Genomic DNA, 26,630 nt, shown 5'->3' with positions numbered 1-26,630 from the left:
TTTTTTCCCCCTTCCTCTGTTTTACATGAACTGTTGAAGTTGACAGTATTAAAAAGTAGAAAGGAGGACAGATTCTGAGCTGGTCTAGGGGAGCAAGAAAACAAAGATCTGTACACTTGTGTTACAGCAGCCCTCCTTTCTGTTACTTGCCTCCAGTGCTGCGCAGAAGAAGGGTCTCGGTGTTAAAGACTGCACATCAGAACTCTAGAGGTGGGCACTGGAAGAAGACTGGCTTGTTCCAAATTCCTCTTTAATCTTTTAGCTCACTGCATCCGAGTTGGCTATGGCTAGCTCTATTAAATGAAAACGGTCTGTATCAGTGGGTGACCTGTGGGGGCATTCCTGCATGTAAATCTCTTAGCACTTTTGCTTAGCAAAGAGGCTGATTTGTAGTAAATTTGACAGTACTATGTTACGAAGAATGTCAAGTACATTCTAATATCCTCATTGAGGAAATAATTGCATAGCCCTAGCTATTTTTGACATCTTAACATTACAGCAAGTGTTTGGTTTAAACCAGTTCTTCAGTCTTGTTTTGGGTCTGGCTGAGATGGAGTTAATTTTCCCCATAGCAGCTGTTACAGTGCTGTGCTTCGTATTGGTAGCTAGAAAGGTGTTGATAACACACCAGTGTTCTGGCTACTGTATCAGGGCTGTCTCTCCAACATTCCCCCCTCACCCAGTGAGCAGGGGGTGGGCAAGATCTTGGGAGGAGACACAGCTGGGACAGCTGACCCAAACTGGCCAGAGCGATATTCCATGCAATATTCCATACCGTGGAGAGGGGAGCGGGGGGGTATTGTGTTATTACGGCATTTGTCTTCCAGAGCAACTGCTATGCATACCGAAGCCCTGCTTCCTGGCTGGACTTTGCCTCCTGATGGGAAGTAGTGAATAAATCTTTTGTTTTCTTTTGCTTCTGCATGTGGTCTTTGCTTTTGCTTTATTAAACTGTCTTTGACTTGACCCACGAGGGTTTTTTTCCATCTGATTTTCTCTACTCCGCCGTCCTGCTGAGGAGAGAAGTGATAGAGCAGCTTGGTGGGCACTTGCTGTCCAGCCAAGGTCAACCCACCACAACTCTTAGCAAGGAGACAAATAAGAGGAGAGAAATTAAAACAGGTACATTAAGAAGAGAGCATCTGCCACACTGGCTCTGCATCCGTGTGTTTGGTTTGACAGCTTATGTAGTCTGCTGTGGCTTTCTGGTGATTTTTAGGTAAGAAAGGAAGCTAGCGTGGATATGCACTGGAAGTGTAAACCTTAGGCTGACAACTTTCTGCTACCAGGAAAAATACTTAATCTGGAAAAGCTGTATCCTCAAGTGGGTTTTAATTGATACCACACCTGTTTTTGCCAGATGGTGTTGTCAAATGAATCTGTGTTTCTGAAGGCTTTGCTCCTTTGTGTAATGTAAATAAGACACACAGGCAACCATGGCATGCCCTAAAACTTCAAGTTTTACTTTACTTTTAAATAACCTGGACACAAGTATTGACACAGCCATCTATCAAACTCAATTTAAAATAAAGCACACAGTTGCTTCATGAATACTTAATGTACATAGAACATATGCATCACATTAATATGTTTATGTATGTTGTTTTCAAACATATTTCTAGGAAGCTTTGATTTAAACAGGCCTTCCCAAAAGAAAATGTGCTATCAATTCAGTTCGATATTCACCTGTATAAAGATGATTGATTTGGCAACTTAAATGGTAGTGATTCCGCCGGCCCCCCCCCCCCCCCCCCCCCCCCCCCCCCCCCCCAACCAGCATCTTTAATAAAATCAGCTCAACAAGAATACAAGTTGCAAGGTTAGGGATATTGGTAAGAAGCTCAATGTAGAACACAAGTCAAGGCTAGCTCCTAATGAAAGAAACCAGCTAACAAGCAAGGGCACCAATATGGGATATACATAAATGCTTTTGTGGTGTGGTTAGCAAGCCCTCTTTATTGTATAAAATACGTGTTTTGCAAAGAGGTATCTCTATGTTGCAGGTGTTGCTAATTAGTAAGTGAGACAGTTTCACAACTTACCTATCTTTAGCACTTGCAGAAGTCTCTGAAGAGGTAAATGCAGAGGCACGAAGTTAAAATTCTTGGCGTGAGATCAATTCAGCAGACTACAAGCAGAATTAGGATGACAGTGTCTCAAATATCAGTCCTTTGTCCATGTAAGGACAGGCCTGTATGGCATCCAACCCCAGGGTAAACTTTGCCTGACATGGTTATACATCAGCTGTCTTCTGCCTGACTCATCAGGGGGCACAGGCATTTCGGACTGACACCCAGACTCCAGGTCTGATAAACCAAACTGCCTCTAGGCGGTGAAAGCCCCGGGAGAGCCAGGGAAGGGCAGCAACTGTGGAAAGGGCAAGGTATAGCTCAGAGCTGTAAGACGCCAGCCACTTACAGATGTTGTAGGGCTGGTTTAGGGCTACAGAGCACAGCTGTGACACGGTGCGTGCTTTCAGTGATTGATGACTTGTAGGTATCTCTCACACAAAAATAACAAGATCACAAGAAAAGGCGCCTTTCCTCAAATGACTGAGGAAAAGAAGCTTGAAGGGAAAGGAGGCTCACACACATGGAAGAAGTTTCTTTTTCTGTACTATTATCTGACAGTGATGTCCTTGTCCAAGTTTCACCTTGTTCTGGCACTGATACTTAACATGTAATAGAGGTTTTAAGCTTCGTCTTGCAGACACAAAACTGTATGTTAGTGCCCCAGACCAAGCATTAGACTTGCTAAAACCTACATAGTTTCATTGGAGAGAAGACCACCAGCTCAAATTCAGGATTCTTTCTGTAAATTTCTCATTTAAATGCAGAAAAGTTGGCTTGGTTATGAAACAATTCTCCTGTGACTTGAGAATCAAAACCTATCTCTGTTAGACTAGAGAGAAGCCTATGTTTTGGTGCTGTGGGATAAGTAAAACCACACACTTGGCTGATGGTATCCAGCAATAATACACAAAAGCCCACAGGCAGGTGACAACACACAGGAAAACGTGAGGTTGGATATAAACCTTACATGTAATTTTCTTCTTAATTAGTGTTTGAGGATTGGCAAGATTTTGTCACTATGTACTGATAATTCTCAAATAGTAACAACACAAATCCTCCTAAAATAGTAGGTATGTTCTACTTGCCTGGGCCTAAGTAAGGAATGAAGAATAATGGTCGTGATTTAGAAAGCAACAAACTACAAGCAGGTTCAAAATGCTCCAGCTTGAAGCACCTTCTTGAAGAAATAAAGAGTGGTTTTCATTGCAGATACTGAAACCAGTTCTTGTGTGGTTTGTTGTATTTCAGTAGTCTTCCAAAAGACTGTGATGCTCTAGATTAATCTGTATCACCACAATCTTTGCTACAGTGATGGGACATTTTTTTGTGTTTGTTTGATTTGTGGGGGTTTTGCACTTTTTTTTTTTTTTTTTTTAAACTGGCGCTTTTGAGAATACTATATAAGATTATAAATATATCTTAAAGGATCATTTTACATTGAAGCAATGACAATGAAATCGTTTAACAGACTTCCAAAGCAGATTGAGCAAATACTGTAAGCCAAGCCCAAGAATGTCCTAGAATGAAATCCATAGTAAATTCAGAACCTCCATGAAAACAGAATTTTTACTGCAGAAGGGTTCTAAGTGCTTTCCTTCCCTTAGATTTGTTCACTGAGACTCAAGAAGCAGAACTGTCCAAAATAAGTGATCAAAGAAAAATATTTATAAATTAATCTGCCTTCCCTCACATGATGGAGCATCTCCCATAGCAATCTACTGTGATAGGAATATACAAACTGTATGGCTACCACCCTGACCAGCAGCATCCACCTGACCACCTCGCATCATGAAACAATAAAGAATCAAAAAATGAAGTGGAAAATAAAACACATCATACGAGGCTTCACTTCTCTGTTTTTTTTAGTTAATACGTGTATTAGTAAACTCATGTGAAGTAAACTTGTGAAGTGGAACTCAGATGCCTTACGCTTACTCCAGTTCTCAAAGAGTATTGCTTTTCTGACAGGGCTACAGTCCCCTGGTATGGTGTTGCTAGGGGTAGAAGACACAGGATCACTGCAAATCACTGGAGGCAGTCGGGGCAGAGTTTAAGAAGAAGAGATGTAAGAAGGTACGAGCTACCACAGCCATTTTCAATGCTGTTGGACAAATTCAATATTTAGTTTGGGGATTACACTTAGCAAAAGTAACTTTCACGACACAAAGATTTTGCTAAGCTTCTCAGTTAAGTTAACAACACCAGAAGACTCATCCATGGGCTGACTGTGGAGAAAAGGGAGGCAGAGGAATAACTTTCAGCTATTTGTACACAGTGATAGGACAGGAGAAGAGCTAGGCATCACTTCAGATACATACTAGAAGATAACCCACTCAATGTGCAGCATCATTAACACTTACTATTCCTACCATGACAACAGAAAAAAAAAATTGCAATTAACATACCTGAAATACTGCCTTCGTAATTTTATCATAGTAGAAATGGCTCAGAGAAAAGTATCAGAAATTACTAGCATTGATTATTTCATATGAAAAGAGATTAAGGCAGATTTTGCTAATCTAGTTTAATTAAAAAAAAAAAAAAGTCTATTTGCTAGCTGTCTTAAATCCTACTCCACAAGTTTCATTTAACCTGTACTTAAGTGCCTTGATAAGCAGTCTCAATACGGTGGGTCAGTACATATTATCCATTGTTTTTCCAGTGTGGTTTACTATAAGGTGATAGATGTATTTCTGTGGTATGGAATATTCAATTAAACAGTCCCTCTACATAAAAGAGTATTAAAAAATGAGAACACTTAAAACTGCCAAGGGAAAGTAAGTCTGTATCACCTCTGGAACTCTCTGCTACAGGGTGTTACCGAGTGTATTATTTTTGAGCTAAAACAGGCTGAGTCAACTTTTGTATTGACAACTGTTGTTGTGCTAGGCTAAAATAAACCTTGTAAGAGCTATCAGTCCTCATGTCTCAGGACACAAGTTGATCCCCATATAAAATTGTGAAGATAATTCTCCCCATATCACACTGTATTGCACAATTGACCAAAAATATGACTATTTTGCTTCTCTTGAAGCATCTGGTCCTGATCATGTCAGTTAACAGTCATTTTTTGGAAAAAGGCGATTCAGTTACAGAGCAGACCATAAAGCCTGTTTTGTTGCAGCACTTCTTTTTGTTCATTTTTTGGAAATGTAACTGATGATCATTCAGTTTTACTAAGACTTTTCTTTTTGGTTGTCTAATCAGGCAGCTTCTCCTTGATCAGTCACACCACTAGAACAGTGTTGGTGATAAAAGCACTGCTCGGCCTTCCCAGCAAGCAGCCTGCGCTTCTGAGTGTCCTGAAGAAATTGCTACCACGTCAACGTCAGTTCCTTCCCTTGCACACACACATTAATTTTCAGTTTCCAAAGAATAAAATCCATTCACCATCTTCAGTTGCGGCAGTCAAGTCTCCACCTTGAAGTGGGAGACCTGCACAGTTTTTACGATCTTAGTGGTGGGTTTTCCACCAACGTTGTTAGTAGACAGTTGAGATGTTTCTTCTATTAGGCTGTCTTTAGATCCATTCTGTCTCTGAAGGGAACAAATTAAAATATGTTGAAAAGGTATAGCAGAATTTAAATACTGCAATTTGATAACTGCTGCTATGACAGCCTTAGGCTAAGGATATAATACACACCAGGAATATTAACATCTCTACATTTATTTGATCAAACACGACTTTTTCCCCCTCTTGCCTCCTCTCTCCCCAGCTAGCTGCTGCCCCCCTGCACTATTTGGATGCATATTCCCTATTCAGGAAATGTCATGACTAATTATTTGATATTTAGCAGAGCACTGCAGGCAAGCTCTCACAGGGAATTAATGGCCACTGTTGTGAGGGGGTCTGGGGCAGTGGGGAAAGACAGGTGTTTGTGGACACTGAATATCATACCATTAATTCCTTCCAGGACATAAATTTAAGCCACATTGTATTGGACAGGAATGGAAATAAGACAATATTAATTTTGAACAGGACTCAGTAACATAAGTTACCCATTTCTACAGAGCACATAAATGTGCTTAGCCTTAAGTATACCAACTTCCCTTGACTGCTGGAGCAAGTCCTTACAGAAAAACGTTGGACAGCTCATCTTTGACATCATATGCAGGAAAACAAGTAACCTGGAGCCTAATTCCTATCTAAGAACAAGCAGTGTGTTAACTAGCCTTAAAGTGAAAAATACTTGTTTATCATTTTAAAATTGTTCAAGCTTAAGTTATTCTAACTGCTTATGAGATGAAATGTGACATGTTTTGCTGGTTATATTCTGTGCAGTTTCCACACTACATACAGTATTAGCATGTGGGTTTGGTATATCCACATGCCAGATCATTGGACATGATGACTGGTGTGGTAAGTTACATATTATGGAATTCTCCCATGTTTTGGTTTTCCTTTTGTGTGCTTGTACAGAAGACCTGCAAGTGCTTTTTGAATATCATTTACTTCTCACGTTTTCAGCTCAGTAAAACTAGCAAAGCTGAGAGATATGGTATGATAATGTATGATGAAAGCCATTGATGACATTTAAAAAGGCAAGTTCCATCCTTTTTAGATTTCAACAATGTAAAAAAACCATTCAGCATTTGGGGAAAAAAAGAAAAAAGAAAAAAAGCAGTGCTTTAAGGCTGAGCCACAAACCTCTAAGATGACCTCTAAGAAGAGGCAAATAAATGATAGTAGGCTGTGATTACAACTGCATCCCAAGCACACTTCTAATTTCAAGAAATTTTGAAAGTTGATTCTCCTCCTTTGGAGAACACGGTACTGTCTTAAGGAAGCATCAAACAAACTGGGAAAGGGTCCTCCAGCAGCAGAGGCAGGTGTTTGCAGGGGCATATGCTACAGAACTACATATATTTGGAAATATAAACAAAGTGTAAATATAAGCAAAATGTAAAACTTCAAGTTATGCTGCTGCTGAAAAAATCTCAGCCAGCTTTAATTTTCACTGAGAAACAAAGATCTAACTTAAATAAAGCACTAGACCCGCCCCCCCCCCAACACACACACACACCTTCTCCCTCCAAAAAAAACAAGAAAAGGAAAATTGCAAAGGATGCACAACTACTAACCTGTTGGGTCAACTGGATGCTAGGACCTTTCGCATCTGAAGATCGTGTAACAGGCAGTGGAGGCACCAGATCAGTTTTCAAACTGGAATTACAATATTAAAAAAGGATATTGCTATAATGAAGTATAACTGTGCAGAGGAAGAATAATAAAATTGACCCAGAGAGCTACATAATCTGAAAGGCTTATCACCTGACGTTAGATATTTTAAAGCTATCATACTGATCCTCTGTGGTTAGTGGGCACCTTCAGGGCACAGGTCATCCCATCCCTTCTCAAGGGGCTCTGAAGAGCTACTATTTAAAGGGTTGCCTGAATCGTACGCCAGCAACCAACTGCATTTCTGCTACTTGTAATCTAACCATGATCTTTGAACAACTTTTGGACCACACTAAACCAGTCCATTGCTCATAACCACATTAACATACTTCACTTCAGACAGGACAGATCTTTCACCGTCGGAGCACTGGGACCGCCGATACTGACGGTAGCTTCGAGGAGAATGTGAATGCCTAATGCGGATCGGGTCACCTTGAGTCCTAAGAGAGACACAGAATTCACAACAGTAGGTTAGTAAACCCATTCTTTGGCACAAAACCATAAATTCAGCTGCAGACTGAGAGATCCCCCCATTTCTTATTGAAGTGTAATGGACAGCTTCTTGCATTGGCTCAATTTAAAAGGCTGATGCTTTTCTTATGAGTCTGTACTTGGAATTCAATGCTTCAAAAGTGCAAAGGTCACAAACTGGTATGTCCATATTTGAGAATGAAATTTAATACAGAATGCATTAATATATACAGCTTTGACATCAGCCTTTTTTGTTTAGTGGTGTTGTGGAAGCTCATTATAATGCAAACCAGGATGCCATGCCTGCCACATGCAGCTGCTTGCACTAGCATCCCAAATGGGCAATTATCACAGTGAAATAGATGTTGGTTCTTAAGGAAACAGCTGTGTCCTGGCAGACCATGGCAGGTTTCCATGACAAGCAAGGAAAGGGTCTGAACTGGTCAATAGTGCCTTAGATGACTGGAGTAAAAAATTTAAACAGAAGAAGTTTAGGAAATAAATGGATTTGCTTGTTTGCATGCAGTTTTCTCTGATTCTGTAGTGCGTAACATAAAACGGATCTATGGATGGCACAGGGAGACATACAGAACATACAGACATCCAGCAGGTTCATGAGTATGTGGGACAGACAGGGAAAGATGGAGATTATTTTTCTCATATTTTGGAAAAATAAATAAATTAGGTTTTAAAAATATTAAGTATCCTCACCCAACCCATCCTACAGCATCTGGAGTAGACAAAAGCTTAGAGATCATGTGTAAACCCACTCCTATTTCAGTATGACAAAGTTCACAGTAAAATAAAAAAAAGGTGGGTTTTTATATTCACAAAGAAAAATCCTGACATAAACTCACTCTATTTTAGTGTATGGAATTTCTTTCAATTGTTCCTCAGACAAGCCAGATGGATCCACAAGCTCCTTCCTAGAAAGGATTAGCAAAGTAAAAAAATGTAACAGTAGCTACCAACTGCAAAACCACTCTTATTTTTATTATATTAGGCTGAAAAGATTTACTGAAACAAGCTGTTGGCAGCCCTGAAGCTATCTTAACATCAAAATAGGAAACCTGTTAAGAAATGTGTCTAACTTCACGTTGATTGCTTCAACTGCGTGTCACATCCTGTTCCACCTTCCTCTCACCTCCCTGCAAATCTGATCTTGTTGCTTCACAATATCCATGAACATTGTGTATACTGAACATCAAATATGCTTTGGAATAGCTAACTATCTTCCTAATTCATAGTTCTACAGCATATAGGGCCTCATCCTACAACTGTCAGTATTACAAGCAAGGTCATTTTGGAAGCCACAGAGGAATACATCTCTAAAATGCTGTGTTCTTTAATAATTCAGCTACATATAGTGGTCATCTGTATTCAGTGCATTCAGTGATCTGCAGTACCTTCTACACATAGCAGGTCATTAACACCCACATAATGTACTGTGGCCCATCACTAAATCACAATATAATGCCTTATAACCACAGTGCAGGAGATGTGAATAATCAGAAGCAAAGCAAGCAGTCACTCAGATCCTACAAGGACTGTACTTACTGAATATGTTTCCACAGTTCTTCTTTAGCTTGTACATCTGGGCTCCTCCTATAAACACCAACAAAGACAACAAAGGTGGAACTATGAAAACCATTGTCTGATGTGTTGCTGTTCAAATAACTTAACAGCACAGACCCTGTACAGAAATCATAGTAAATGTAATCCACCAGTTACTTCAATTTTAAGGTTTGTTATCTCAGAAAATGCATTAAACTTCATCGTTTTGTTCCAACTGAAAAGTCATTTCTTGTCTTTTGACTTGAGTATGCATAAAACATAAACAGCAGAAACTTGCAAGCCAAAAGCCAAAACAGTGTTCAGCTGCTGCCAGCCCTTACCCAGCTGAGAACAATGTGGTTTGGGATAACACTTTGTAAAAGACCCTCAGAAATGTCCTGTGACACACAGAGAAAGCCCTTTGTGGGCAGGAGGAGGGACAGGCCATGCCAGACTGAGACACCAGTAATCCCTGGCCATTCCCAGTGAGCACCAATAAAGAGGACCTGTTGCTCAGGTCACCTCTTGCTTACTTCCTTTACTTTTGTGACGTCCAGGACAAAAAGCCAACAATGAACAAACCAAACCAGCAACACACATACTCTCACACACACGTATTTTAGCAAGTATTTCATTCACAGAGAAAGTACTTAGCTAAAATCGTGAGTTCCCTGTTGCAGACATAGAGATGTAGTAAAGTAAACATGAATGGCATGCCTCACATTTTCTGCTGATTATAAGAAGACATTGTCTTCAAACTGGATCCCATTTATTTTTATTTTTCTTACTCTGTTTTATTGCAGGATTAGTGCAAAGCCACGTCTGTTGTTGAAGTTGTACCTAGAATTCACCAAAACCCATGCAAAATAATAGATTAAGCATTTTACACAGTGGCAGGGACTACATTTGCATGGAGAGATCAGATAACTTTTTTCTTTGGGATTATACAAAGTCAGTGTGGACAGCCAGACTGATATTCCACACCATCTGAGATGTGAGGGCTGCAACTTTTAGACAGAACTAGCATGCATATAATGCTCCCACTGAAGGCACAGTTTCTCAAAGATTTATGTCTTACATCATCAGATCATACAGCTTGCTTTTTTTCCATTAAACAGAAGGGTCTATCACATTCGAAGATGCTTTTGGAGTGATATAATCCAAATCTAAATGAAGATCAAGGAGGACAGCAGAGTTCTGTATCTACTAAATTGGCTCTCCTTTGACCAGTGACACAGCTATGTCAGAAATAAATCCAAATTGCTCTCTAGCGCCAACAGTTTCACTGTTTTCTTATTTCACCACTACTGTGGTTGGCTCATTTCCAGACTTCAGCCTAGGAATAATGTTCAGAGACATCTACGTTGCAGTAAATGTTTTACAGTTCGTGTAAAGGCAAATTATGTAGGGATGGTAATGTTTTAGGTTTGGGGATTTTTTTTTTTTTTTTTTTTTTTTTAGATTTTACAGGTGCAGAAGTATTGGGAGGTATTAGTTTGCTGCTTCATAAATACCAGAGAGAGATAGAAAGGTGAGAAACAGCCTTACATCTGTGATTCCCTATTGGGACTAATATGAACTAATTCATAACCTTCTTAGGCTCCAGGGTGGCAACAGCTTTCCAGGCAGCATGACAAAGCCACCCCAAATGATTCCCATCCTTGACAGACCACTCTGCTGCCGGTTCCATTTGCTCAGGTCTTCATGATGGCAATAGTTATGACGAGTAGCTTGCAGTCCAATTTTTCTCAGCATTCATAGCTTTTTGTGGCTTTGTGTCTTACCATTATAATGCATTTAGTTTTCTCTCGATTTTCACTTCTCCTATCTCTCCTTCACCCTTCTTGCATTTACTTCTCCTTCTCTCCTTCTTACATCTGTTCATGCTGGTTTTAACTCGCTGATGCAGTAGCTTGGTGTACAGTGGCATTTAACAGCCCTTTTTACCCCTCAGTTTGAGTTGGTTTCTCCTTCCTTGCAACCCCCTACTCGCAAAATAGCAGCTACAAACCCTGCATTCACCCTGCGGCTGGGAAGGCAGGCATCCTCCTCTGAGGCTGAATAATCAGGCAGTGGGGAATGAGAAAGCTCCCTGAAAAAACAGGGAGGCTTTGTAATGCTTACAAGCCCTAGTTTGCCTGAGGAAGCAAACACTCAAGGTCGCTCCCAAAGGAAATACAACAGTTCAGGACATAGCCTGAAGTCTGGAATATCACCAAGCACCATGAGAAGCCTCACCTGCAATAAGAAATATTAATTTGTGGGGCAGTGGAGAAAGATAGTAGTTAAGTAAGAAGTCATCTTTGTTTCTCTGTTTTTCTAGGAACTGTGCCTCCTGCTTTCTGCAGCCAACTCCAGGTGTTAATTCTGTGAGCTCTGCCATTCTCCCCTCCTTCCACCCCTGCAACTACACTAAAATGAAAGCCACTGCTGTAAAATACCCATTTAGCAATATGGCATCCCACAATAAAAAAATTAAAAAAAAATAAGGAAAGGGCTAAACACAGTGATTCCTCAGAACAAACTGCTTTTATGAATTCCCATCCCAACCTCATTTATTTTCCGTCTGTTTAAGTGTTACCATACTGGGATAACCTCACAGCATTTATTCCAGTTAACTCCCCTCATAAGAAATATCTAAAAATACGATACAGATAAAGTATCTTAATAAATGTATTTTCCTTCCAAAGGCCTGTTCCTGCTTCCTTTGAAGGCAAAATGAAGAAAAGCTTACAAAAAGAAAGGTCTGGTTAAGGTGAAATGTAGGTATTGCATATACTGCATGGGAAATTCATGTTTGTATATGTTCTTAACAGCCCACAATACAGCAATCCTTCCATTAAATCTTTAAAGGCAGATCACAATCACTCTTTCAATTTGTTTTCATCTTTTTACTCGGAATTGTTTTAGAATTCACAGTTTTTGACATATGTATACTCAGATTGTCCTATTGAAGTATCCAAATCAATAGCTTCTGGGACAATTTGTACACTAATCAGATTCTCTAATGCACAAGAAACGTAATGGGAATTCCCAGTAAGTGATGAGTCTCTAGGGTTTTTTTTGTTTATTTTTATTTCATTTTCACAAGCTTGAATGACTCCACACATTAATAAGGTCTACGTCATTTTTTGTGTCTGCATCTGTACCCTTATTAATATTTCATTTTGAGTCACAAATGGTAAATTTAAATAGCCATGGAATTTTAATAGCCATTCTTCTTAATTAAAAAAAGCCCTTTGGCTACACAGATGTTTTACATGAACTCTTGAAAATAAACCCTGTAGAACTAGAATTGGGAGTGCTCCCTATTTGCTGATTCCTTTAGGAGAAAGAAAGGTCAAATTCTTGTCAAATATCTTTATTCCTGAGACCAAGGAGACACACCTCACCACCGAATGATTAATATTACTCATTATCAAACAAATGAAATGTTTGATAATGTTTGCCAGGCACAGTAACAAATATTTCAGCCATTACTTCACGTTTCCAAAATGAACCTCTAGTTAAGCTGACTGTGATAAGGAACTTAAGGTGAAAGATGTATCTGTACTACTAAAATAAGGTGTTTGTATCAATTGCTAAGTGTGCAAATTTAAATGACCATATGAATGGATTTAAAAGCAAAACCAGCCATACCCTGCACCCTAGGGAATCACATTTCCCTTCACTCTGACCTGCATCCAGTCATGTAAGCAAACAGCTGAGCCAAATTTAGTTAAATGCTCTTATAACCTACTGCAGGTTAACAGTTAATTGCCTTTTTACTAAATTTATTCTAAGCACTTTGAAAGGAATTCCCATTTTACTTTTTTTAGTTCTTACTTGCATATGTTAATGTTCTCTGCCATACTTGGGAGGTTTGGGCTTATTTTGTTTTTTAGGTTTTGTTTTTTTTTTTAAATTGAAGAGTGAGACAAAAAGGAGGAATATATTCATCACTAATACAATAGGGAAAAGAAGTGAGAAGCCATCCAAAATCTTCAGGATTTCCTCATTTCTTTGCTTCCTCTAACACCCTTCTTTGTTTAGTAAGATGCTACACGTTTATGGTTTTTTGCTAATAAACTAAATATAAGTCAGAATGTCACTGTGCTGGAAAGTAAGACATTTTGTAAGTTAAGTTAGCCACAAGAGGGAGCCCATGCTGGCCAACCAATTACATTTACTTGTCCTATAGGAAAAAAAGAAAAGCTGGCTATAAATTTAATCCAACCATTATTAACTGAGTACATTTCCTAGTTTACAGCACTTTCTGTATATAATAAAAAATGTAAATCAAACTTAATCGGCTATATTTTGTGGATTCCATACAACTGAACTTTAATATCCCTGATTTTTATTAATATATCATTATACAATTACACCTAATAACATTTGACTTTTGCACAGCTGAAAGTGAACAAGTCTGTACAAAGCCAGTTAAAGTAGAAATTCCACCATTTGGAATTTTAATGGCAAATTCTATTTCTCATAAAAGAATGAAAAATATATACTATGAAACTGGAGACACAAAGGAGTCCTAGCAACATGGGCAACTGAAAACAGAACTCAAGTGGATTTTAATACTGGAAACTTCAGTGCAGATTATGGTATGATCAATATGAGTGAAATAATAATTTAAAGCACTGTACAGTTTCTCTTGGTACATCTTAACATGAAAGGTAAATTTAAGAAAAGGCATTAATGCGAAGTACCTATCTAAGTGTGTTACAGAGGTCACACCTTACACCATCAGCATCAGGGCTGGCAACTCATCCATGTCAGCTGGGCAGTGAGGGTAGGTATACGGTTTCAAAGATGGCATCTCCTTCCTTCTCTCCCAGTGCCTCATAGCTGCTCTCCTGGCACTCTGCAACACTCCAGGCTCTGCCCTGCCTTGCCCTGCCCTGCCTTGCCCTGCCTGCTGGGCACGCAGATCCTGGTGCTGCTTTGGATGGTGGCTTGCATGGCAGATTAGGCTGGACACAAACTTAATACAAAACAGTGTGTCTATACCTCCAAAACATGTCATTAGAAGAAAAATAGGAATTACAAGAAACCAGCATTTTTGTTGGTTTGAGAAAACTAATTTTAGAAGCTGACAACTTCACCATGTCAAAACCAGCTGTCAGCAGGAGCAGCATCGCCTGGCAGCACAGCTCCATCAGGGAAGTCCTGCCATCAGGACACAATATATTACTGACTGCTGCTTGCCAATGGTAATTTTGCATGGAGACGTCAGCAGTGGGTCTCATCTGGAACAATACTGCAGAATTATGAGATTAAACAAGTGAGCATGCATTTCACAAAAATGTCTGGAGATACTCCTCCTGCTTTTTAACATGCTACAGCAGCCTTGATTTTCACATCAAGGAGGAGAAGGGTTACATACGATCGAGATCTGTGCCTGGATCGCCGGTAGTTTGGATCCACCTGGTTTTTCTCCTTTTGTCGCCGTAGCACAGCTTCCCACTGAGGAGCTGAGTCAACCATGTCATTCTCTTGACGTAATCTGCAAAAGAAGTACTAGGAGTTTAGTCTGTGGTCTCTGATGCAGAATGCACTGAGAAGCAATGGCGTATCTTTTTCCCCACAAAAATCCAGATCCTGCCAATGTAATACCTTATATTTTCATCCTGCTGAATTGTAATTGATGTTCCCAAAATACATTAAAATCTAAGAAGCTGTATCAAAGCAAACTCATGGATTTCTTATTTAGAAATAGCATAAGACAAAAATGAAATTACCCAGGCCTTTATGAACAGGCCCAGAACTTGAATTCATCTTCCCAGCCCAAGCCAAACATCTACAATTTTCTTCCTCTTCACATATTCCAGCCCACCTCACCTGCAGCAAGTATAAGCCCCACATCATGATACAAGGCTCTGCTACTACAACTTTTCTAAATACTTTGTTGCAGGGATGCAGGGAAAATCCCCCAGGGATGCCCTTGGTGAGTTCCCGCTCAGAGGAAGCTATTCCTTCACCCTGGCCTGCCACAAAGCCCAGAATGCATGCAGGTCTGCCTGTCGGCCCCAGGTACATAGCGTCCTGCCACTGCACCCCTTCTGTGCCATCCCCTGTGGCTTTGGCCTCTGTCTCTTGATTGTGAGCTTCTCAATGACATGATATGCCTTTAATTTCTCCTTTTTGTTTTGGTTTGCTTTTTTTAAAATCCATGAATCCATTATGGGAATGTAGTACAGATGAAACCAAATGTCAAAATCCTATAAATTCAGCATGTTTCTTAGCAGGCTGAAGTACCTATGCAACGACCCAATCAGCCAGACCAAGCAGAATGCCAGCATTTGGCCAAAGCTCTACAGATGCTTCGTAGTTTCGAGGTTGCTGAAATGGGTGGTGTGATGAAGTGCTAAGGTGGAACAAATTAGTATGTTTGGTCACAGCACTGAATTTAAAATTCAGCAGGGATTTAGAAACAACCCTGGAAAATATCACTCCAGGAGTGGGCTCTCTGGTAGGATAGTATGGCTGGCATACTGAAGAAACCAGAGTAGTTTAACAGAAAACAACAGAAAACTGACAAGTAAAACAAGCCAGCAGAGATAAAGGGATTACACCGGAGACATGACTGATAGGAGATGCAAAGCATGCTGCTGTTGTGGCTTTTCACTGTAGATGTGCCTTCCTCCTTGAGTTTTGAATTGTATCAGGCTAAACTGGCTATGCAGGATGCTGCTTTTCCTCTAATCAGATCTTCTCTCACATGCATAATGGATTTTGAGCTGGATCCTCAACTAGTGTAAAGCGCTACAACTCTACCAAATGGTACCAAGCATCCAGAGAAAACCGCAAACATCAGGTTTTGATTTCTAAGCAAGTCTTTTTCAACCTGTAATCTGGTGACAGGGATTAACATAAACTTCTACCTAAAGATTCAGCAGAAGAACTCGCACAGCAACAAGTAATGAATTGTGATTTTCGTCCCCAGTAATCCAATTTGTGGAGACTGCAATAATTTCACATGGTATAAACACAGTCAAATGCCTCCCACATATGGCAATCACTTGCACAAAAATAAGACAGGCAGCGGCCAGACCAGCACTGCTGCCATGGGTGGTGGATCTGCCAGCTTGCCAGTACAGTACCTTGCCCCATCTCTCCCACACAACTCCTAACAGGTCAAGTAGACAGCTGTGCACTGAAGAAGGCATTTGAATGCTTGCCATAAAACATCTAAGAGACACTCATTCTTCTCAGGAAACCCACACAATGTAGCAAGAGCACGAGGTCCATACCATGGCACAGAGCACATGAGATCCTGCACCTCTGTGCCTGAAGCCCCACTTCCACACTGACCACAAATGACCTCTCATTAAGGGACTAAACACATCATTTCTGCTCTGGTCTATTCCACTAATCTAGTAGATTAGCATCTGCCACTGCATGGCAAGCACAGTCCTTTGCAATGCTTTTATCTATCCCAAGTAATTCCTACTCTGCCTCCTTGCTTCTACTTGTTGTAACATTGTTCACCACTGTTATTTATCTCTTTAATTTCAGCACAATACCAAAACCCTAAATACATAAAGTAGCACGGGAGCTGTTAAAATAAGCAGTGTCAGCACACTGAAATAAGAAGGAATAAAGCATTCATTTCGCAGCTGCAAAGAAAGGTACTCCGCTCACATTTAGCAACATAAAGGATGACCCAGGTAACACAATCTCTACACAAAATACATTATTTATATGCAATGACCAAATCATAACAATTTTGGGGCAGAACCTTTAGCTTTTCGGCCACAGAGATGACCACAAAAGCCAAATACCCACCTCACCCCGAAAAGAGTGGAAAGAAATTTAACTCATAACCTAAACTTCTATTTAAAGATAGTTCTAACAAAAAAGTGTTGCCCTTGTACTCAGTCCATTACAACTTCCCTTTCACTCTTTTTACTTTTTGCTCCCACAAAGGAACAAGTTCATTTATGCCTTATAGGAAAAAAATCCTTGTTAATGACAGGTGAAATAAATCCAGTTGAGATTAACAGCTATCACAGTGACAAATTAAAGATTGTTTGCAGGAAGACTTGATGGTAAAATGGAAAGTCCTAAGACTATCCTCACTCATCTGTTGACTTAGAGACTTTTTTCCCCATTTCAGGTGATGCCATAGCACGCTACATTTATGCAATGATAACCTCTCTTAAGACAGGCAACTTTGAAGACTTGATTCTTGAAACCTCACTTAAAATATCTGAGCAATAAGCTATCATTTAGGTACAATGTACAACAGTGAGGGGTTCACTGGGGATGTGAAGTCCAAAGGCAGGCTCAGTGGCAGTGACTGTGAGATGGTGGAATTCAGAACCTGAGAGGAGAGAGCTCAAAAAACAAGACCACAACCCTAGACTGCAAGAGAGCAGGCTCTGGCTTTTTCGAAGATCTCCTTGGAAAAGTCCAGTGGGATAAGGCCGTTGGAGACAAAAGAAGCCTAAGGAAGTGGGTTGGTATTCAAGGGTCACTTCGACCAAGCTCAAAAGAAGTCCATCCCAGTAAGTAGGAAGTCAGGCAAAAATGCCAGAAGGCCTGCATGAATGAACAAGGAGCTCCTGGCAAAACTCAAACACAAAATGGAAACATGCAGCAGGTGGAAACAGGGACAGGTAATGTGGGAGGACACAGGCATCACCTAGCATGCAGGAATTAGGTTAAGAAAGCCAAATGTCAAATGGAATTGTATCTGGCCAGGAATGTCAAAGGCAACAAGAAGGGCTTCTGTAAGCAGACAGGTGACAAAAGGAAGGATAAGGCCCACTGCTGAATGAGGCAGGTGACCTGGTGACACAGGACATGGAAAAGGCTGAGGCACTGGATGTCTTCTTCACCTCAGCCTTTAGTAGCAAAACCTGCCTTCAGGAATCCCAGGCCCCAGGTCCACGGAGAAAGGCTGGAGCAAGGAAGACATACCCTCGGTGGAAGACGATCAGGTCAGAGAAGACCTGAGCAAACTGGGCGTACTTAAGTCCATGGGCTCATGGGTGCAGAGGTAGCTTGTTTCCGTCATTGCAAGGCCTCTCTCAATGATCTCTGAATGATCATGGTGACTGGCAGAAGTGCCCAAAGAATAGAGGAAAGCAAATGTCACTCATGTCTTCAAGAAGAGGCACCCAAGGAACTACAGGTTGGTCAGCCTCACCTCCACCTCCAGAAAGGTGATGGAGATATGCAAAAGCTAATCCTGGAAACCATTTCCAAGCACATTACTGACAAGAAAGTAACAAGGAATAGTCAGCATGGACTTGGGAAGGGGAAGTCATGCTTCACTAGCTTGAGAAACTTCTACAGCAGAATGACTGGCTTGGTAGATGAGGGGAAATCAGTGGATATTGTCTACCTGGACTTCAGGAAGGCTTTTGATGTTGTCTCATCACAAGCTGTTGAAGTATGGGCTGGATGAGCAGACAGTGAAGTGCACTGAAAACTGGCTGAACAGCCAGGCCCAGAGGATAATGATCAACGGCACAAAATCTGGTTGGAGGCTAGTAACAAGCGGTGCACCCCAGGGGTCAATATTGGGTCCATTCCTGCCTAACATCTTCATTAATGATTTGGATTATGGGGCAGGACATACTCACAAGTTTTCAGATGAAACCAAATTGGGAGGAGAGGCTGATAAACCAGACAGCTGTGCTGCCATCCAGAGGGACCTGGACAGGCTGGAGAAATGAGCCAACAGGAACCTCGTGCAGTTCAATAAGGAGAGGTGTGAAGTCCTGCACCTGGGAGAAACAACACCAGGCGCCAATACATGCTGGGAGCTGCCCAACTGGAAAGTAGATTTGCAGAAAAGGACCTGAGATCCCAGTGGACACCAAGTTGAACATAAGCCATGAACCTGCCCTTGTAGCAAAGAAGCTGAATGGTATCCTGGGATGCATTAGGAGTATCGAGAAGTGTGATCCTTCCCCTTTACTCAGCACTGGTGAGGCTACATCTGGAGAGTGTACAGTTATGGGCTCCCCACTATAAGACATACTGGAAAAAGCTCAGCAAAGGGCCACCAAGATAATGACGGGACTGGAGCATCTCTCCTATAAGGAAAGGCTAAGAGGGCTGAGACTGTTCAGCCTGGAGAAGAGAAGGCTCAGGGCATCTCAGCAATGTATGTACATACCTGAAAAGACAGTGCAAAGAGGACACAGCCAGGCTCTTTTCAGCGATGCCCAGTGCCAGGGCCAGAGGCAGTGGGCACACACTGAAACACTGGAGGTTCCTCTTGAACGTCAGGAAACACTTGTGCACTGTGAGGGTGACCGAACACTAGCACAGGTTGCCCAGGCAGGTGGTGAAGTCTCCATACTTGGAGATATGCAAAAGCCATCTGGGAATGGTCCTGGGCACCCAGCTCTAGGTGGCCCTGCTTGCACAGGGAGTTGGACCAGATGACCTCCAGAGGACTCTGTCAACCACAACCATTCAGTCATTCTGTGATTCTAATCAAATGGATCTTCTAAGTGTAGTCAAGTAGAAGACAATGCTCTAGTATACATTGTCTGCTCATTTACTATACTTTTATCCACACAATAAACGTTGACCACAGCATTAAAAAAAGCAACTACATTTCTTCTGTGATTGAAATATGCTCATCACAGTTTCTTCCTTGATTTCATATGAACATCTGCTTAGGATAAAATACTCATGTGATGGAGTGAAACCTCTACGACTGATTAAGATCAAGTAGAGTTTCTCCCTAACCTTTTTCCAGCATTGTTTCAAAAGTTTTCACCTGCATTTCTGTTTTTCTCTGATAATTTGTTTTCATCTGATAAATAGTTTAGAGTGATGTCTTCTCATGTGAACAATATATTCTACTCTTCTAAGATCAGAAGCAGATCCTTTTGGGTAATATAAGAATTCAGTCATTTTATTCCAATAAAACAGTATAACCTTTTGTCTGCTTGTGGGGCCTGATTACCGTACTGGGAAACAAATCAGTATTAATCTATGCAATAGGTAAAACTTTAGTAACAGCAGTTGCAAGCCTCATTATATTCTCCCATTTAACCCTGTTAGGCCTGGCTCACCTCTGCTAACAGTAAAACTATTCAGTGCCTGTGCCCTTTCAGCTTATCATATTCCTGATGTGGCTGCTAACAAAATGCAGAAATTCATTATGACTGGTGGTTTCCCTGCACCTGATGACAAGGAACAGGTCTCAGACATCCAGCTCATTTAGTGCTTGTCTACTTCAACATGTAAGGACTTTTAATCTGGTCTGATTTCAAGTGACCACCTAATAGTAAGAGATGCTGCAAATGCTATAACTTTCTGATGTATCTTACATTTCAGAAAATGTGAAAAACATAAAAACAATGCACAGAAACTGATTTTAGTTCTTTTTAATTTTAAGCACTTTTCCATGACACGGGGAAGGATTGGTAAAGGCCCTTTTATTCTTCAGAAAATTATAAGCAGAACTTAATCCTTACAATTCAATCTTTATATTGCAAGAAGCTCTTAAAAACATTCTTGTGGTCAGTTTCTAATTTCCTTCACTTGCTTGTGGATCTCCCTGAACAAGAAATCTCACAGGAGAAAAAACCTGGCAAGAGTATTCTAAGAGAAAGGGATACAAAATACCATTTACCTACTGATCACTGAAACTATACTCAGCATTTCATTTAAACTTCAGAGCTCACCTGGAAAACAAATCTTCCCCGCACACTAGGTTACTGTTAGCCGAGCATCACACAAGACTGTACTGCAACGTAAGTGAACTCCAAAGAAATCTGATGGCTCAGATTTGCTTTATACCAGCCTATTTGAATGTCACAATGATTTTTTAGCATCTTTTTAACCGCTGCAAGACATGCTTAAAATATTATTATACTGCATACTTCTGCAGCACTATCTAGCATATAATTATTTCTAAGAGCTTCCAAATATCTGAAAATCATTTATCATAGTACTGCATGTGAGACAACAAGAAACCATGGCAGCTTGTACAGACAGCTTCTTAGAAAACTTGCCTTAAACAATTCCTCTTTTGTCCAGTGATGTTTTTCACATGCTCTGTTTATACAAGATGAAGAAATTCTATGTGATTTTTAAAAATATATTTTCATAAATAACTTTCAAATGCTGTTATCTCAAATGCAATATAAAAATCACAGTTTTAAAGGAAAGTTTTTACTACGATAAATCAGTTGTTATGCTAACTTTTTCATATCAGCAACAAGAAAAACAGAATATAAAACCTAAAACTTACTAGCATAATGTGGTATTAACTACTGTTGTCCTATTAAAAGCTGATGCTGTACACATTTTGGGTTTAGCCCCACACTCTTTTACATTTTGGAAAATAAAAACATTTATGCAGTGACATTCATGCATTTAAAAACAACAGTGAGTTTCAGATCCATTAACATATTTTTACTATACTCCTTAAAATCTTATTTTCTGCTAAAATTCTGCACTTGAAATTTTTGAGGTACTGAAGTATATACTGTGACTATCTTGTTATCATCATTATCCACTTTATTATCACATTATCCATATTTATTTATTTTAATATTTTAAGTCTTTTGTAGATATGCCCCGTATTTGAGTTTGCAGTTCATTAATGAGTTCTTTCCAAGCAACAGGAGGGTATGCATTCATTGCATGCACCTATGATGTGTGTATATATTTTGGCAATGATATCTTTTCACATTCATAAAAGGATCTTAAGCTGCCTCGGGAAGACGGTAAACATATAAAATTTGTTAGATTTCTTCTTATTAGCTCTAGCTCAGAAAAGTCCATCTCCATTTGTTTGTGTTTCATGCCTTTATACCTAAAATACATAAAGATCACCTGTTTCTCTTCTTCCGATGCTCTCTGTTGGAATTTTCTGATTCACTGCCACTGCTGGTGTTACAGCGAGACCGTGATCTGGAAAGGAGAAAAGCAACATCTCAAGATTAATTTATCTAACATCAAAGGTACTGAAGTTCTAAACAAGGAATGAACAGTACTGCAAAGACATTACTAGGAAAATCAGAATTAAAAGACTCTAGAGGGCTTGTCTACTACACCTGAAAGTCATATTATCTTTTTCTCATTAATTGATTGGGAATAACTGCTTTGAAAGTGGTGCACCCAGCGTGCAGTGTCAGGCGAGTGCTATTTTCCTTCTGAATCTTTGCACTGCATTTTTGTTTGTTTTATTTTATTTTATCTCGCAGCATTCTTTGTGTATACACCACCGTGAAATGTTTCTCTGAGCTGTGAAATACTTTATCTTTAAACTGCATGCTCTTTTCTCATTGTATATTGTGAGACATGCAACAGAAACAATACAGTAATTCCAGTTTTGCAGGCAAAACAAAATGCTCATCAGATCCGTCCTTTTTCTGTTCACCTCAACTTCCATCTGACTTCCAGTAAGTTCATATCATTTTTCAAGTGTCAGGCAGTATGGAAGAAACACCACTAACACGATGATTATGCTGATCTTTATAAACACAGAAAGAGCAAAGTGCACACATCGGCAGGTGTGTGTATCAGCACAGCTCTGGGATGACCCGATGCAAAGCTACAAAGGTAGTGTGTCATGCGGGGAAAAAGAAATAAAGCGGTTACTTCTGTGTTACCTCTGACTGCAAAGCATGATGAAGTGACATTTATGGCTTTGATTATTTATTACTGGAAAAGACTGATGGAACAGGCTGATGCGGAACTTCAAGAAGAAAATGCCTACCTACAGGCAAATTCCTCTCTGTCAAAGGAAGTGCTTGGCCACTACTGTCTGAGACCCTTAAATCCTTGATTGCCATTGATCATTTTGGAGCAGACAGATCAGGGCTTTGGTCCTAGAAGCCAGGACTCTATTACTGTACTGCTGAGCTAGGTCCTAAAAAATGGCACTCTCATAAAAACCCGGTTTGGACCATTCTTTAGGGCAGGGGTCCTCAAACTACAGCCCGTGGGCTGGATACGCCCCCCAGGGTCCTCAATCCGGCCCCCGGTATTTACAGACCCCCCGCCCCCCCCCGCCGGGGGTTGGGAGGGGGAAACCCGCAGATGGCTGCCTGCCACTGCATCCGCGCCGGCCCCTGCTTAAACAGTGTGAGGACCCCTGGTTTAGGGTGATGATGGTCTCTGACTGCCTCCAAAGACAGACCTGTTTCTCTGTAACTCTGTCAGCCCAGCTCATTAATGGGGAAAGTTGACCAATACCAGCATGGTGGGGGTTGGTCTCTTCTCCCAAGTAACAAGCAATAGGACAAGAGGAAGCAGCCTCAAGTGGTGCCAGGGGAGGTTTAGATTGGGTATTAGGAAAAATCTCTTCACTGAAAGGGTTGTCAAGCATTGGAACAGGCCGCCCAGGGAAGTGGCTGTGTCACCATCCCTAGAGGTATTTAAAAGATGCATAGATGTGGTGCTTAGGGTCATGGTTTGGTCGTGGACTTCACAGTACTATGTTAACAGCTAGATTCCATGATCTTAAAGGTCTTTTCCAAACCTAAACGATCCCATGATTCCATGATTCTATGAGCTGGCTTAGAAGGATTTAGGATATCAGGAATTAGAATTGGTGATGGCTTTGCTGCAATCGAAAACAGAAATTTTCTTCTGAGGTCTCTGGGCATGACATAGGAGACATCAGGTGATAACTCCTGATGCTGCTGGCAGGGACACGTACCTCCTTTTGCCTCCTGGCTTTTCTTTTGCTCTTTGGTAAGCCACTTTTGTAAGACAACAGATTTGTTAAACCACACCTCAAACAAGCCAAGGAGTAAAGGCAGTTCATTAGGCATAGGTAACAGGTAAAGGGAAGCATTTCATTACAAGGTTGGAGGCTACTGACAAGCACATGCTCACTGCATGTTCTAACAGTTCAGGAAGAAGAGCCCAAAGATGAGAGAAGATGTGAGAGATTTCATAGGTAACAGTGTATAGCTGAGCATGGACCCATCCTGAGTGTCCTGTCTGGTCAGGGACACATCACTCACTCTACCCCCGTCTCTGAAACCAGGACACTGTTATAGATGTCCCTCTAACACAGTTGAGTGTCTCATGAATTTGCTCCTAATACCAGTTAATTATGGTTGGTTTTATCAAACTGCTGTGTCACTACATGCCTCAGTCTATGGAGTGTGGTCTCCTGCCTCTCCTAAACTAGGCAATCATTAACTCAAATAGCTCCTACTCAAACAGAATCATTTTAGAATAATAGGACAGCTAATGCCTAGGAAAATCAGTTCAACCCAGCTTGTCTAAAGGGAATAGGCTTGGAAAAGTGAAATTTCCCCACAGGAGAAGCAGAAACCTCTCCCCATTCCCAGATTTAATGGCTCATGATTTAAAGCCAGAGAGGCTCAGTATAGCCAGTCTCCCGGGAAAAAATACACATTTCTGTGGGAAGCTGAAAGTAAGGATAAGAAAGATGTGTGTTGCTACAGAAATATGTAACCCTGCAGGAAGAAGGGAGATTAAAAGATGGTGTCCAAAATACTGTCTCGAGCACGTTGAGAGAGTTCAGAGCCATAAATGCCCTATAACTGCAGCAGCCCTTACATGCCCAAAAGCATACCTTCCCGCTGCTACATCTTACCAGCTCTTTAATAAATATTCCACTAATCTTGAATCTCAACATTACTATGTCATCCAAGCAACATTGTTCTTCAACACTTCCAGGTTATCGGAGCGACGCTGTTCTACATTTCTCAGCACTTAAGTATTTTCTTACTCTGATTTAAGCAATTTACCCATAAGGTACCTATGCCTTGGTACCATAAGGTACTTATGGTACCAAGGCAGCAAAAACCACACCGTGGCAGAATTGCAAGATAAAACTTCCTATTTGCTAAAATGTAAGATAAGCCTTTCTCTAGCTTTTCAGGAATGGAAATCTGATCCACCTTTTGGATACGGCACATCAAATTACCTTGTGTTCCCTGTCAGGAAAGCACTTGTGGGGAGACAGAAGGGTTGCTGAGCTCTCAGCTGAGTGGCAGCTGCTCATGCTGGCTGTCAGAATACTATCTTCAACTGAATATTAAATATCAGCTTTTACTGAACTGAATAAAATACCAAAAATGGAAACAACAGTCATTTCCTAAGTCAGATGCAAGAATATATGAGATCATGTAATCTCTGACAATTACAAAGTGCCTTTCATCCTTTTTTCTCATGTTTTCTTGGTCATGCAATGTATTTGGTATTTTGCAGGTGGTATATCTATATGGTCTGACACAAGGAGCAAGAAAGAAGGCATAGTCAGTTTGGCAAGACAGAGAACAAATACAATACAGGAGGGGGCTTGAAGGGTGGGGTGACACAAACAGTTGACAGAAAAGGCTCATATTTTGGTGCAGTCCTTTTCAGATTAAAGTGAGAGTAGCCAAATTGTGAGGAAGTGGAAAAGGTCTATTCCAATTTACAATAACAAACCTGTACATTTGTAATGTAATACAGCAGGCACAGCCTTTGGGAAGGGGGTCCCCTCTGAGTACTGGGATTTTCCACCTGAGATGCCTAACTAAATCTAAATCCTCTCAGTTTTATGTGCTGGACATCTACTACAGGACTATCACTGGCAGCTTGTAACGGTAATATCCTTCAAAAAAATAATCTGTTATCTTATAATAAGTGCAATATATGTGAGCACTTTCCCTGACTTCCTGTGATTGTCCCCGAGACGTTTGTGTCTCTGCCAGAGCTCCTTTCCTGTGCTGCAGCAGTGAATCAGATCCTGGGTGTGCCACCTCTCCCTTGCAAGCCTCAAGAGACTCTGCAGCTGAGATGCACTGCAATGTCTCCTTTTTCCAGCAGTCAGGGCAGGAGCACAGGAGTGAGGACAGGCACAGCAGAGAGTCATGGTAGGCAGACATGGCACTAGAGAACTCCAGATGTAAAAATCTCTCAAAAGCTGGAGTTGCTAAAGGGCACATCTGAATTCACACCAGCATTTTATTTGGAAATATGACAAGTAGTCAAGACTGCACGGGAAAGAAAGAAGCAGCTTAAGAGAAAAAATAAGCAAAAAATGTGCAAGACAGTAAGAAGACCGTAAGAAGTTGCATATGCCTTGCACCTACTTTTTGCAGGGCAATTCATCTCAAATGACAGCAGACTTGCTTTTAAAAACAGATTAATTAAAAGTGGGAGGCTTGAGAACTCAAAACAAAATCTGCAGATGCAAAATCCAAAAGCTAAAACTTCTGGAATTGACTTTCAAATTGCAGACAAGCCTTTAGTAAACTTCCACAAACTGCTTCCAGCATGGTGTAGGAACAATGTGCAAGGCAGCTTGTAGGAATCTATACTGTGATGAGGGCATGCTACAGAGTGTTTCAGCAAAACTAAGACAGGAAAGAGAAAATTAAATGGGCAGAACACAACAAGCCTTTTAAACATTTAAG

General features: G+C 40.7%; 1 protein-coding gene across 3 annotated transcripts in view; it reads right to left on the bottom strand.

Annotated features, from left to right (window-relative positions):
- Window positions 1-2,606: 2,606 nt before the first annotated feature.
- EPB41L4A (erythrocyte membrane protein band 4.1 like 4A) overlaps window positions 2,607-26,630 on the bottom strand; it is a 134,092-nt gene continuing 110,068 nt past the window's right edge. For all 3 annotated transcript variants that reach the window (XM_055791468.1, XM_055791469.1, XM_055791470.1), the window contains 7 exons: window positions 22,078-22,155; window positions 14,651-14,770; window positions 9,280-9,327; window positions 8,580-8,648; window positions 7,581-7,691; window positions 7,155-7,236; window positions 2,607-5,609 (listed from right to left, as the gene is read on the bottom strand). In XM_055791468.1, the coding sequence (XP_055647443.1) occupies window positions 5,481-5,609; window positions 7,155-7,236; window positions 7,581-7,691; window positions 8,580-8,648; window positions 9,280-9,327; window positions 14,651-14,770; window positions 22,078-22,155 (637 nt within the window). In that variant the 3' untranslated portion in view covers window positions 2,607-5,480. The remainder of the gene's footprint in view (window positions 5,610-7,154; window positions 7,237-7,580; window positions 7,692-8,579; window positions 8,649-9,279; window positions 9,328-14,650; window positions 14,771-22,077; window positions 22,156-26,630) is intronic.

Source organism: Falco peregrinus, chromosome Z (assembly GCF_023634155.1).
Source record: "Falco peregrinus isolate bFalPer1 chromosome Z, bFalPer1.pri, whole genome shotgun sequence".
Taxonomy (NCBI): Eukaryota; Metazoa; Chordata; class Aves; order Falconiformes; family Falconidae; genus Falco; species Falco peregrinus.
This window is presented reverse-complemented; position numbering and strand designations above follow the sequence as displayed.